The following is a 13,372-nucleotide window of genomic DNA, read 5'->3' on the forward strand; positions in this document are numbered from 1 at the left end:
ATAGTACATTCAGTTCTTTATTGATGAATATTTGGTTTGTTTTGCTGTTAAAAGCTAATGCTGAAGTGAACATCTTTTTTGTACGTATATCTGTTAACTCTTATTTTTAGGATTATTTTCTTGGAATAAACTCCCAGAAGTAGAATTGGCAAGTCAGTGGATGTTCAGTTTTGATAGACTTTCCAAAATGGTTGTAACAATTTCTCCTTCCTTAGACCATGTATGATAGTGCAGTGTCCTGCAACCTTGCTGAAACTGGATATTTCCAGCTTCCTTAAGCTTTCTAATCAGAGCAATAAGAAAAAATTTCATTTTAATTTGCATTGTAAAATTATTAGTGAGATTGAGATCTTTTAATATGTTCATAGGCTATTTGCATTTTTGCTATTTTCCTCTTTGTAGCCTTTGCTGTCTTTTTTCTTGAGTTTTTAAAATTATTTAAAAATTGATTTTTGTGTCTTTAAGGATATTGATCCTGGATCCAGCCTATATATTGTATCTCTCTCCCGTGCTTATTCTTTGTTTATGGTGATGGGGTTTTTTAATTCCCCATCCAAAAGTTATATAAATTTGTAGTTTACTTGTTGGTCTTTTCCTGCAGTTCTGGCTTTAGTATTATATTGAGAAAGAAAGGTCTTTTCCACACAAAGATTTTTATAGTTTTTTCTCTTATATTTTCTTCTAGTGCTTTTATAGTTTTACTCTTTACATTTAATTTTTTAATGTTTCAGAAACTTATTTTTGTTAAAGTATGAGATGCAGAGTTTTAATTTTATTTAAAAAAATGGATGGCTTACTTCTCCCAATGCCACTTACTAATTCATCCTTTCCCCACTGATTTGAAATGCCACCTGTTAATATCCTGTGTGAGTTCTGTGATGTTGTAATTATTGTAGCTTTAGAATGTATTTTGATTCTTCTTCAAAGACAGCTACTTTTTGGTAGTCTTTAAATTATTTTTCATAGCTATCTTTACATGTTCTTCTTGCTTTTCAGCTTTTCAAAATACTCTCATGGAATATTATTATTGGAATTGCCTTAAAGTGGTAGATTAATTTGCTCTTTTTAAGTTATTGAACCTTTCTGTCTGGAACCATAGGTCTCTTTTTCTCTGGTTATCTATTATGATTTTCACTAACATAGCCTTCTTTATATAGGTATTATACATATTGAAATGATTCCGAAGGACTAGTTACTGTTTAATCATTTTATCGATTGTAAAATCTACTTTACTCCACATTTTAGCATCCCTGAAGTTGGAATATGTCTTATAATTGATGGGTAGGAAAGCATCGTGTCATAATTTGGCAGCACTTTTTCTTTCTTAGTCGTACATAATAATGATGCATCTTATGATTAGTAGGTATCTTAAGTTTTATGAAATATGGTATTAACTTAAGCACCTCTGAACCTATTTTTACACAGGTCTAACCATTTAAAATAAGTGTTTTTCCTCAATTAAGTAAACAATTAATAAATGAAAATTGATGCTCCTTTTTAATAGTAATGTCTTTAATGTAAGGATATGATGTGTTTATAATTACAGGACACTTGTCTCCTACGGAAACAGATGGTGACATGCTTGGTTATGACTTGTATAGCAGTGCCCTGGCAGATATTCTCAGTGAACCTACCATGCAGCCGCCCATTTGTGTGGGGCTGTATGCACAGTGGGGAAGTGGGAAATCCTTCTTGCTCAAGAAACTAGAAGGTATGTTTGTAAAAAGTCTGCATATATAACAAAGTTTTCTCTTGTGTATTTTTGTTTTTTTAAGTAAAGAAGAATAGAGTTTTTTTTTTTAAACATCTTTATTGGAGTATAATTGCTTTACAATGGTGTGTTAGTTTCTGCTTTATAACAAAGTGAATCGGTTATACATATGTTATACATATACATATCAGTTATAAATATACATATCTCTTCCCTCTTGTGTCTCCCTCCCTCCCACCGTCCCTATCCCACCCCTCTAGGTGGTCACAAAGCACCAAGCTGATCTCCCTGTGCTATGCGGCTGCTTCCTGCTAGCTATCTGTTTTACGTTTGGTAGTGTATATACGTCCATGCCACTCTCTCACTTTGTCACAGCTTACCCTTACCCCTCCCCATATCCTCAAGTCCATTCTCTAGTAGATCTGTGTCTTGCCCCTAGGTTCTTCATGACCTTTTTTTTGTTTTTTCTTTCTTAGATTCCATATATATGTGTTAGCATACGGTATTTGTTTTTCTCTTTCTGACTTAACTTCACTCTGTATGACAGAGTCTAGGTCCATCCACCTCACTACAAATAACTCAATTTCGTTTCTATGGCTGAGTAATATTCCATTGTATATATGTGCTACATCTTCTTTATCCATTCATCTGTCGATGGACACTTAGGTTGCTTCCATGTCCTGGCTATTGTAAATAGAGCTGCGATGAACATTTTGGTACATGACTCTTTTTGAATTATGGTTTTCTCAGGGTATATGCCCAGTAGTGGGATTGCTGGGTCATATGGTAGAATAGAGTTTTATGTATGGGTATGTGGTTGATCCTCTACACCGTTATTTGAGTTCTCTTTCTAAAACAGAGATCCAGCTGTGTTATAGCATACTTAAAACCCCTTCGTAGCACATTCCCTGTGAGTGCTGTTTATAACCGTCCTACCCAGGCCCTTCACAGACTGTCAGCGTGAGCACCCCTGCCGGGACTGCCCCCTGTGTGTGCTCAGGGCTGTAGGCGTAGGGGCTGTCTGCACCCACGTGAGCCCACTAGACCCTTCCTGAGTGGCCTCCTCTACTAGGAGCTTCCTGGACAGGTCCCCCACCTCCCCGCTAAGCCCCACTCCTTTAGTTTGGCAAAATCTCACTCGTTCTTCAAGGACAGGTGTCAGTATTGCCTGTAAAATTCTTGCTAAGTTTAGTAGTAAGAATGCCTTGTTCAGGGCTCATCTGGACTGAGCACACACCTTTAAGAGCAGTGATCCTCAAATGTAATTGGAGGGAGAAGGGGTGAGGAGGAGCAGGGAGGAATGGTGGTGCTATAGCTAGGTATAATAGTTTGAAGACACATAACAGAATAATAGTTTTTAGTTTTATATCTGGAAACAGTACCTTGTTGATTGTGTGATACAAACCACAAGAATAAATATCAACAAAATCTTAACAGATGGGAATATATGAAAGAGGATTTTGTGCATTTTCAGTAGGAAGCAAGAGAGTGGGTAGGACAAGGGTCAAGGGTAGAGGTACCCCTAGGGAATGAGATTCTTATCAGAAGAGAACGTTGGTTAAAATGGTTAAGTACCAGCATTCTATCTAGGGACTTGGTAAGTGCTCAGTAAATGTTTATATTGAAAATGTGAAAATTACAAAATGTTTGAAGTTGTATTTCTTAAATAAAACAGAAATAATGTTTTCATATTAAATTCTCTTTCAGATGAAATGAAAACCTTTGCAGGACAACAGATTGAACCTCTTTTTCAGTTTTCATGGCTTATAGTATTTCTGACCCTGCTCCTTTGTGGAGGCCTTGGTTTATTGTTTGCTTTTACGATTGACCCAAATCTTGGAATAGCGGTGTCATTGAGCTTCTTGTCTCTCTTATATATATTTTTTAGTAAGTCTTTGCCTTTTGTCTTTTTCAAAAATGTAGAGAATGTCAAAACTCATTGTTTTACTTAAAATTGTATCTATATCTTTCTCCTAAAGTCTGTAAGAGATTTTCATAATTAGGTGAGAAAATTGATTTTTTGCTATTTTGTAAGCTGGCCTAGAGGAACATGGTCCCCAGCCTGGCTGGTAACAGCTTTAAAAACTAGTGCACTACTTGTTAATATTGAAGCAGAACTTTTATTTATTATACTTTCCCTTTTATATGTTAATTAATGATTTATATTTAAATCCTTTTTTAAAAATAAGTGTTTATAGCTGTCATGACGTGCTCTTGATCATTTTGACCATGACTGTAATTTTTATTTTATCTAAAAGCAAAGTAATAAATATATATAATCCCTGTTCTTGCAAGTGTCTTCAGTTGCAAGAAAGGAAATAGATTTACCTTTGGAGGAACTACTGGTAACTTCAGCATTTGCAAGTAGTGATAAAACCAGTCTTTATGTTTGAATCTGAACTAAGGGTTATGTTTCTGTTTAAGGCATTATCTTTCTGATTGTGTTTCTTATGTCATATTTTAGTCAGCTTACTTTCCATTTTTCACATACCTGATGTATGTTGAAGGAGGTTAATTAATTGAGTAATTCTTTGAGGAGTAGTTAGGAAATGGAATGGGACCATGAAAATTATGTTAAGTCTACCTGTTACTACTTGATACTTGACTGTTTGGAGAAAAGAGGCTGCTTGACTAATGATTGTCCTGGATAATTTTGTTTTAAACCGTGAATTTCAGTTGTCGTTTACTTTGGTGGACGAAGGGAAGGAGAGAACTGGAATTGGGCCTGGGTCCTCAGTACTAGATTGGCAAGACATATTGGGTATTTGGAGCTCCTCCTCAAATTGATGTTTGTGAATCCGCCTGAACTGCCAGAGCAAACCACTAAAGCTTTACCTGTGAGGTGAGTTGGTCCCTTTGACAGAAGTAACTTTTAATAAGATGAAGCAAGTAAAAGTTTATAATGCATCATTTCTCAATGTATATGCCAAAAAAACATTGGTCCCTTAAACTTTTTAATGTGAGAAGTAAAGCAAACAAATACTCCCTGGTCAAATCTGTTTGGGAAACACTTCATATTATAGCTCCCTCTTGTACATTAAAGGATCAGAGACACCTTTTCATAAAGAAATCAATTTAACTCTGATTTACCAAATTTTATTTGAGCATAAACCCATGTTCCCCCCTTATGACACCTGTTATCATCCTTTGGACAAATTTGAAAAGAGTGCTGGTCTATTTGAAAAGAGTGAAAGGAGTCTTGGCATCTGTTTACATCAGGGTGTAACTTTGGCAATTCAGCTTGTGCTCTGAGCTGCTCTTTCCTCACCTGTGGAAATATATTTACCCACTCCTCTAAAGTTATTTTTAATATCAAATAGGAAATGTATGAGAAAACAGTTCAGAAAAGATGAGAAACATGTAAGTCAAAGAGTAAAGGAAGGCTAGAGGGCTCCAGAGGAAAGTAAAATGAAAAAAAAAAAAAGTTTAGAGAACTGAAAGCAAAAGGAATTCAATAGAAATTAGTAAAATAATTAGTTAAATATGCACTAAATGATTAAGAATTTAAAAATTATTATAAGATAAAATATGTTTAAGTTAAGCTGAAAGCAAATAGGCCAAACCAGATAAGACATCAGAACTATAATATAAGAGAGGAAGATAAAAGCTTACAAATAATTGACATATAGGAGTATTAAGAAAAGGATTTAAAATGAGAAGTTAAAATGAAAAGCATAAAAAGAAAATATGCAGAGTGTAATAAAAGAATTGGAGAAGATATTTTTATATAAAATAGAAACACTTTAAATTAATGAGATGGTATTTTTTTAAAAAATTAGACCAATTAAAATAGCATGCAGATACATACTACAACGTGATCCTAGATTGTATTTTGAAAGCAATGCCTATCTACAGGATTGAGATGAGAGTTTAGTTTAGGGGTAGAAGGGAAGAAAGGAACTAATGCAGAAATAATATCCATTCAGGGACTCAAAATACAAATAATTCAGTTACTTTGCAGAACAACTGTGAAATGAATATTTTATAGCTTCTTTCTAAATCCCTGGTAGATGTTTAAGCTATAAATAAAGCATTCTAAAGCTTGAGTTTTTAAATGGCATTCAATTCTTAATTATTATAATATTTTCTCAAGGTTTTAATCTCTTCAGTTGATGCTTAGAAAACTTACTTTGTGCAGCATTTTTTGGCTGATACGGGGTGTCACTTTTTTTTTTTCCTTTTTTTGCGGTACGCGGGCCTCTCACTGTTGTGGCCTCTCCCGTTGTGGAGCACGGAGCACAGGCTCTGGACGCGCAGACTCAGCGGCCATGGCTCACGGGCCTAGCTGCTCCGCGGCATGTGGGATCTTCCCGGACCGGGGCACGAACCCGTGTCCCCTGCATCGGCAGGTGGGCTCTCAACCACTGCGCCACCAGGGAAGCCGTGGGGTGTCACCTTTTAATCATTTTAATCGTTGTATCATGAGATCTGTTGAGATGTCTGATTCCTTGGCTAAGCTGTCATAATCTTTTTCCCTTTCTGCCTTTAGTCAGAATTGCTTCATATAAGTCTACTACATTTAACTTTTGTTATGGCCTTTTCCTGAGAAAAGTATATGAGATGTTAGAAATGGAAGATACCTAATTACAAGTTGTTTTCCCTCCTTAGAATTTTAAAAACAACCCTTTGAAAGAGACATGAAGAAATACAGGCTAAATGATAGAGATAACATATGTTGAAATCGTTTCTTTAGATAGCTGAGTAACATTTTCTTTCCCCTTTCCCCAAGGTTTTTGTTTACAGATTACAATAGGTTGTCCAGTGTAGGTGGAGAAACATCAATGGCTGAAATGATTGCCACCCTCTCGGATGCTTGTGAAAGAGAGTTTGGCTTTTTGGCAACCAGGCTTTTCCGAGTATTCAAGACTGAAGATACGCAGGGTAGGACCTCCTTCTCCTCTTTGTGTGTATGTAGGGCTTGAGGATGGGATGGATGCAGTGCATGAAAACATGAATTGAACATCAGATTTGTCATATGCTGTCACCGTAACGATTGAGCTTTTCTGGATGCTTGACACGTTAAAACCATTTGTTGTATTACAGGTAAAAATAAATGGAAAAAAACGTGTTGTCTCCCATCTTTCGTCATCTTCCTTTTTATCTTTGGCTGCATTATTGCTGGAATTACTCTTCTGGCTATATTCAGAGTTGACCCAAAGCATCTGACAGTGAATGCCGTCCTCATATCAGTTGCGTCGATAGTGGGATTGGCCTTTGTGCTGAATTGTCGTACATGGTGGCAGGTGCTGGACTCTCTCCTGAATTCTCAAAGGAAACGCCTCCATAATGCTGCCTCCAAACTGCACAAATTGAAAAGTGAAGGATTCATGAAAGTAAGCACTCACTGCTTCTTAGAAAATAATCCTGGGAGATTCCTGGTGGTCCAGTGGTTAGGACTCCGCGCTTTCACTGCCGAGGGCCGGAGCTCAATCCCTGGTCGGGGGGAACTAAGATCCCACAAGCCGTGCAGAAAATAATCCTAATGTGAATATGCTCCCCATGACCATGGGGCTTTAGGGAGTGTTAAAGCGTTGCATTTGTTTTTAGTTTTACTCTAGATTTTTCCTATGAAAATACATATGTGAAGTGGGAAAAGTTACAAAAATAACGTATTTTTATAAAACAGACTTTTATAAGATACTCAAAAAGTTGCAGATTATTCCACAGTTGGTAATTACTACCTAATAATATAGGTTGCTCTAGAGCCTGGTAGAGTAAGCAGATTGAACCACCAAAACATATAAGATAGGAACATACTTTTAGAACAGAAAAGGGCTTTATACAGTTACCTGCAGCCCCTTACTTTGATCAGGGTCACATGCCATCGGGGGTCAAATGTAGTGTGGTATTTAGATTATTTGGATTTGCATTCAAATATGTCTTCTGACATTCAGAGCATGTGATCTCAGCAAATAAGTCACTTAGCCAAGTCTGTCCTTTTAAAATGGATATGACAGTGTCTACCTTATTGTAATAAATGCTCTAATTTAGGTGAAGCACTCGCTACAGTTTTAAGCGGAACCACAACTGGCAGTGAGGACTTTGGATTTCTTTTCTTCCTTTAGCTGACTTTCTGTCAGGCTTTTTAAGAAATGTGCTTAACTTTCTCAGATTTCAGTGCTTTGTATCCTTTCTTTTGCACAGGTTCTTAAGTGTGAAGTGGAATTGATGGCCAGGATGGCAAAAACCATTGACAGCTTCACTCAGAATCAGACAAGGCTGGTGGTTATCATCGACGGGCTGGATGCCTGTGAGCAGGACAGAGTGCTCCAGATGCTGGACACCGTATGTCTGAACCAACTTGAAACTTGTTATTGTCACATATGTGGTAGCTGAGAGGAGTCGCTTCATGAGTATCTCAAGTGGAGTTTGAATACTACTTCTTTTGTAAAAACAACCATGTTTTATGCAGAAACATAGCAAGAGTAAAAGTTTCATCACAAGCAGATTGAAACAATTCTAGCTTAACGGCAGTGTGAGGAAAAAAGTGAATAGAGGGTCTCTAAAGTCCATATTGTGACTCCACCTTTTCTTTGCAGATAGTTATGGTTGGAATAGAGTTAAGAGTAGGGAAACCACAGAATTTGTAGAGTTCTATTAAAGTAGGGCACGTCAGTGGCTCTCTGTAAGGTACGTTATAAACAGCAGTGTGTAACTGTGGTCGGAGACCAGTGTGGTTAGTACGTCGTATGTATTCATGAATCTTTCTCATGTGTGTTGATCTTACCTCTTATGTAGACCATAAGTGTCTAGAAATATGACAGGATTAATTGTTTTCTTTGGAGATTTTATCACTGTCAGATGTTGAAAAATTGTCAGATGGTGACAGACCAGATTGAGACTTTGGTAAATTTGTTTTCATATAGAATAATACTTGAATGAAAAGGAAATGTCACCAAAGGCCAACACAGATTTTGAAGAGGTGTTTTATTACTTTGGATAATTTAAAATCTTTATCTTATCATAACTATACACTTCTTCTACCACAGGTCCGAGTTCTGTTTTCAAAAGGCCCATTCATTGCTATTTTTGCAAGTGATCCACACATTATTATAAAGGCAATTAACCAGAACCTCAACAGCGTGCTCCGTGACTCAAACATCAATGGACATGACTATATGCGCAACATAGTCCATCTGCCTGTTTTCCTCAATAGTCGTGGACTAAGCAGTGCAAGAAAATTTCTTGTAACTTCAACAGCTAATGGAGATATTCCATGCTCAGATAATACAGGTAAAGATCGAGTTCCTCAGCTACTTTGGGTTTGAAGTAGTTCTATAGTTTTTTATGGTGCATCTCCTTTTACCTTGAAAAATATTGTTCATATTTCACTACTCTTTAAATATCACATACAACAGAGTTTTAATACAATGGTGCTTTCTTGATAAATTCTTTAAGGGTTGCAGGAAGATGCTGACAGGAGAGTTTCACAAAACAGCCTTGGAGAGATGACAAAACTTGGTAGTAAGACGGCCCTTAATAGACGGGTAAGTTACCTTATGTTTTGAGCCATTTGTTTATATTGCTATTATTTAAATGAAACCAAGGTGATGCCACGTAATATTTTATAAATAATGCGTTGAGCTCATCAGTAAATTTTATCATTGGATTTCCTTTCAGCTTCAGGTGGTTTTTCAAGGAATGTCTGAACCTAGAGCCATAATAACTGTAAATTATATAGGAGTGCCTGTCCTCTCCCAGCCTGCTCTCAGCCCAGGTGCCACTCCAGATTCCAGACCGATTGAATCAGAACCTCTGAGGGTGAGATTTTAAAGCTCCCCAGATGATTTCATTGAGGGTTAGAGAACCACTGGGTTCATTCCAGGGACCCATGTCACCATAGCTGTAAGGGAGAGAGAGGCGCGTAGTGTGAGAACAATTCCTTGCTTTGTTTTCCTGTTGGCCTTCCTCCTTCCCCGATGTTTGTGAGATGTGTACTCTTTTTTTCTCCCCACATAGTGATTTTGTGCCCTTCCCAGTCCCTTGGTTTTCTCCTGGAACACTGTAGTTTCCCTGTCCTACCCTATCTTTAGGAGCCTTCTTTTGTAAAGAATAAGGGAGTATTACAAGGCAGGAAGATGCCCACTTGCAGGTAAGTTATGGTGATAGTGCTGCTTAAGGATGGCTAGGCTGGGCTAGCATTAGCGCCATTTATTTTCCCCCCTAGTTTGCTAACATTAAATTGGGACATTTTACATTTAAAAAAGTGTGTCTTCAGTGATATTTTGACTTTATGCCTCTACCATGTAGAAGTATGGATGTGAAAATAATATTATGAATGACAGTTGACAGCTCTAAATTAAGAGCAGGGTGTGATTTACAGTTTTGAATTTCTCTCCTGTGAGTCTGGACTCCTGGGTTCCCTGTAATTGTATCCACATTCCCCTGTCTCTTGACCTTAGATGAGAACGCACCTTTGTTGTGCCTGTTCCTCCTCTGATTAGATGGGATTCCCTACCCCACCCCACCCAGGAGAGAGCCTTTAATTCTTATGCAGATGTGAGGATAGTTAGAGCAGCTGTGTCATACGTTTAAAAATAACCTAAAAATCAAAATGCTGAATCCTTAAATCTAGATGAGGGGTTATTTGCTTTATTATTTCAGGGTTCCTATAAATACTGAGCTCCCATAAGAGTTTGAGTTGAATTTTCTTTACACAATTCTGCTTATTTATGATCTTTAAGGCATCGAGCTTTCTCTGTACAACTATAAATCAAAATACACCTGAAGCTAAACCATAGCATTTGGTGCAGTTGCTGCTGATATTACTTTATAACTGTTCTGTAAATATTCTGCCTCAGGAAGTAACAGTAATACCTTTTATTACTATATAGTCTTCCTCTTTGACTAAAATTTTGGATTGTTTTTGTTGTTGACATAAACATATATTAACTTCTCAAAAAGCCTTAAGTTCTCAGGCTCGAAGTATGGGTTCACTGTTTCAGGATACTTACCGAAGAAGACAGATGCAGCGCACGATTACTCGGCAGATGTCCTTTGATCTTACAAAACTGCTGGTTACAGAGGACTGGTTCAGTGACATAAGTCCTCAGACCATGAGAAGATTACTTAATATTGTTTCTGTGACAGGTGAATTTTGTTTTCTTACTGTTGTATGGTAGATAATAAGGTTGAACATTAATAAAGCAATCCAATTTCAGAAACAAAAGGATGTACTGGGTTTATATGTTTACACTGCTGAATACCAGTTTTATTCACATTAAGTGTGTCTAATAAAACCAATATTAGCTTTGACAATGAAAATCAACTACCAGTTGTCTACTGTTATTTTAAAACTCGATGACTTAAAATTTCATCTCAGCTTTAATTTTTCTCTTTGTATAAACATAATTTTATGCTAATTTGTATAACTGAGTATAATTAATTTATAATTTAAGATGTTGAAATTCAGATTTTACATGCTGCTCTTTCTATTTTCAAATGATGTATATTTTTTCTTTTTTTATTGTGTTAAATGAAATACACGTAAATATTTATCACCTTAACCATTTTTAAGGGTACAGTTCCCATAGTTGTGCAGCCGTCATTACCATCCATCTCCGTCACTCTTCATCTTGTAAACCTGGAACTCTCTTCTCATCCTCCTGCTCCTCTCCTCCGGCCCCTGGCAGCCACCACTATACTTTGTCTCTATCATTTTGGCTACTCTGAATACCTCATATAGTTGGAATCATACAATATTTGTCTTTCTGTGACTAGCTTATTTCATTTAGCACAGTTTTATCAAGGTTCACCCATGTTGTAGCATATTCCAGAATTTTCTTCCTTTTTAAGGCTAATATTCTACTGTATGTATATACCAAGTTTTGCTTATCCATTCATCTGTCAATGGACATGTGGGTTGCTTCCATATTTTTAGCTGTTGTGAATAATGCTGCTATAACACGGGTGTTCATATATGTTTTGGAGACAGTGCTTTCAGTTCTTTTTTGGTATATACCCAAAGTGGAATTGCTGGGTCACATGGTGTTTCTATTTTAAACTTTTGGTGGAACCTCCATACTTTTTTCCATAGTAAAAAAAGAAGTTTTTCCCACCAACAGTAAACAAGCAATTTTTCTACATCCTCACCAACCTTGTTGTTTTCTGGTGTTTTGATAATAGCTATCCCAGTGGGTGTGAGGTGGTATCCCATTGTAGTTTTGACTTGCATTTCCCTAATGATTAGTGATGTTGAGCATCTTTTTATGTGCTTATTGGCCATTAATATATCTTCTTTGGAGAAATGTCTGTTCAAGTCCTTTGCCAATTTTTGAGTTGGACTTTTTTTGCTGTTGTTGAGTTTTAGGAGTTCTCTGTATATTCTGGATATTAATCCCTTTTCAGATACATGATTTTCAAATATTTTCTCCCATTCCGTCGGTTGCCTTTTTATTCTACAGATAGTGTCTTTTGATATACAAAATTTTTAATTTTTTATTAAGTTCAGTTTGTCTATTTTTTTCTTCTGTTACCTGTGCTTTTGGTGTCATGTCAAGAAATCATTGCCAAATCCAATATCATGAAGTTTTTATCCTGTGTTTTCTAACGCTTTAAGTCTTAAATTTAGGTCCTTGATCCATTTTGAGTTAATTTTTGTATATGGTGTTAGGTAAGTTCAACTTCATTATTTTGCATATGGGTATCCAGTTTTCCAAGCATCATTTATTGAAAAGACTGTCCTTTCCCCATTGAATGGTCTTGGCACCCTTGTCAAAAATCATCTGACCATATATGTGAGGATTTATTTCTGGATTCACTATTCTGTTCTGTTGGTCTATTATGTCTGCATTTTGCCAATACCCCACTGTTCTGATTACTGTAACTTTGTAGTAAGTTTTGAAATCAGGAAGTGTGATTCCTCCAGTTTTGTTCTTCTTTTTCAGGGATGTTTTAGTTATTCAGGGTCCCTTGAGACTCCATGTAAATTTTAGGATGGGTTTTTCTATTTCTACAGAAAATGTCATTGGGATTTTGACAGGGTTACATTGAATCTGTAGATTGCTTTGGCTAATATTGACATTTTAACAATATTAAGTCTTCCAATCCATGAACTTAGGATGTCTTAATTCGCTTATATTTTAAAATGTTGAAATTCAGATTTTCTATACATCTATTTTTTTTTTTTTGCGGTACGCGGGCCTCTCACTGTTGTGGCCTCTCCCGTTGCAGAGCAGCTCCGGGCGCACAGGCTCAGCGGCTATGGCTCACGGGCCCAGCCACTCCGCGGCATGTGGGATCTTCCCGGACCAGGGCTCAAACCCATGTCCACTGCATTGGCAGGCGGCTTCTTAACCACTGCGCCACCAGGGAAGACCCCGCTACTGCTTTATTTCTTAACTGTTGTATGCTAGAACACTTCAAATACTTAACGTTATTTTTATTCACTCACACTTTTAAAGTAGTTGGTCTGTTCTGTGTATCTGCTAGTTTCATGAATTCATGACTGCATTTGCTGTTGCCTTTGTTTGACTGCCCTAACTTTCTCCTCTTGCCTCAGCCCTTCCTCATCAGATTGACTCATACTCACCTTGCATAGCTTAGTTCTAGGGGTTACTTTCTTAAGGAAACCTTCCTGTAACTGCTGCTTCTGGATTTGGAGTGCATTTTTTATTTTCTCACAGCAATATGTGTGTATCTCCAGTAGAGTCTTATCTGTTA

At 36.9% G+C, this 13,372-nt stretch overlaps 1 protein-coding gene across 7 annotated transcripts in view; it reads left to right on the top strand.

Moving 5' to 3' along the window:
• KIDINS220 (kinase D interacting substrate 220) overlaps positions 1-13,372 on the top strand; it is a 94,696-nt gene that overhangs the window by 33,196 nt on the left and 48,128 nt on the right. For all 7 annotated transcript variants that reach the window (XM_024737686.1, XM_024737692.1, XM_024737687.1 and 4 more), the window contains exons 13-21: positions 1,547-1,711; positions 3,419-3,598; positions 4,388-4,553; positions 6,441-6,592; positions 6,755-7,044; positions 7,856-7,996; positions 8,701-8,944; positions 9,110-9,198; positions 10,657-10,801. In XM_024737686.1, the coding sequence (XP_024593454.1) occupies positions 1,547-1,711; positions 3,419-3,598; positions 4,388-4,553; positions 6,441-6,592; positions 6,755-7,044; positions 7,856-7,996; positions 8,701-8,944; positions 9,110-9,198; positions 10,657-10,801 (1,572 nt within the window). The remainder of the gene's footprint in view (positions 1-1,546; positions 1,712-3,418; positions 3,599-4,387; positions 4,554-6,440; positions 6,593-6,754; positions 7,045-7,855; positions 7,997-8,700; positions 8,945-9,109; positions 9,199-10,656; positions 10,802-13,372) is intronic.

The sequence above is a fragment of the Neophocaena asiaeorientalis genome, unplaced genomic scaffold (genome assembly GCF_003031525.2).
Source record: "Neophocaena asiaeorientalis asiaeorientalis breed wild unplaced genomic scaffold, Neophocaena_asiaeorientalis_V1.1 scaffold396, whole genome shotgun sequence".
Lineage (NCBI taxonomy): Eukaryota > Metazoa > Chordata > Mammalia > Artiodactyla > Phocoenidae > Neophocaena > Neophocaena asiaeorientalis.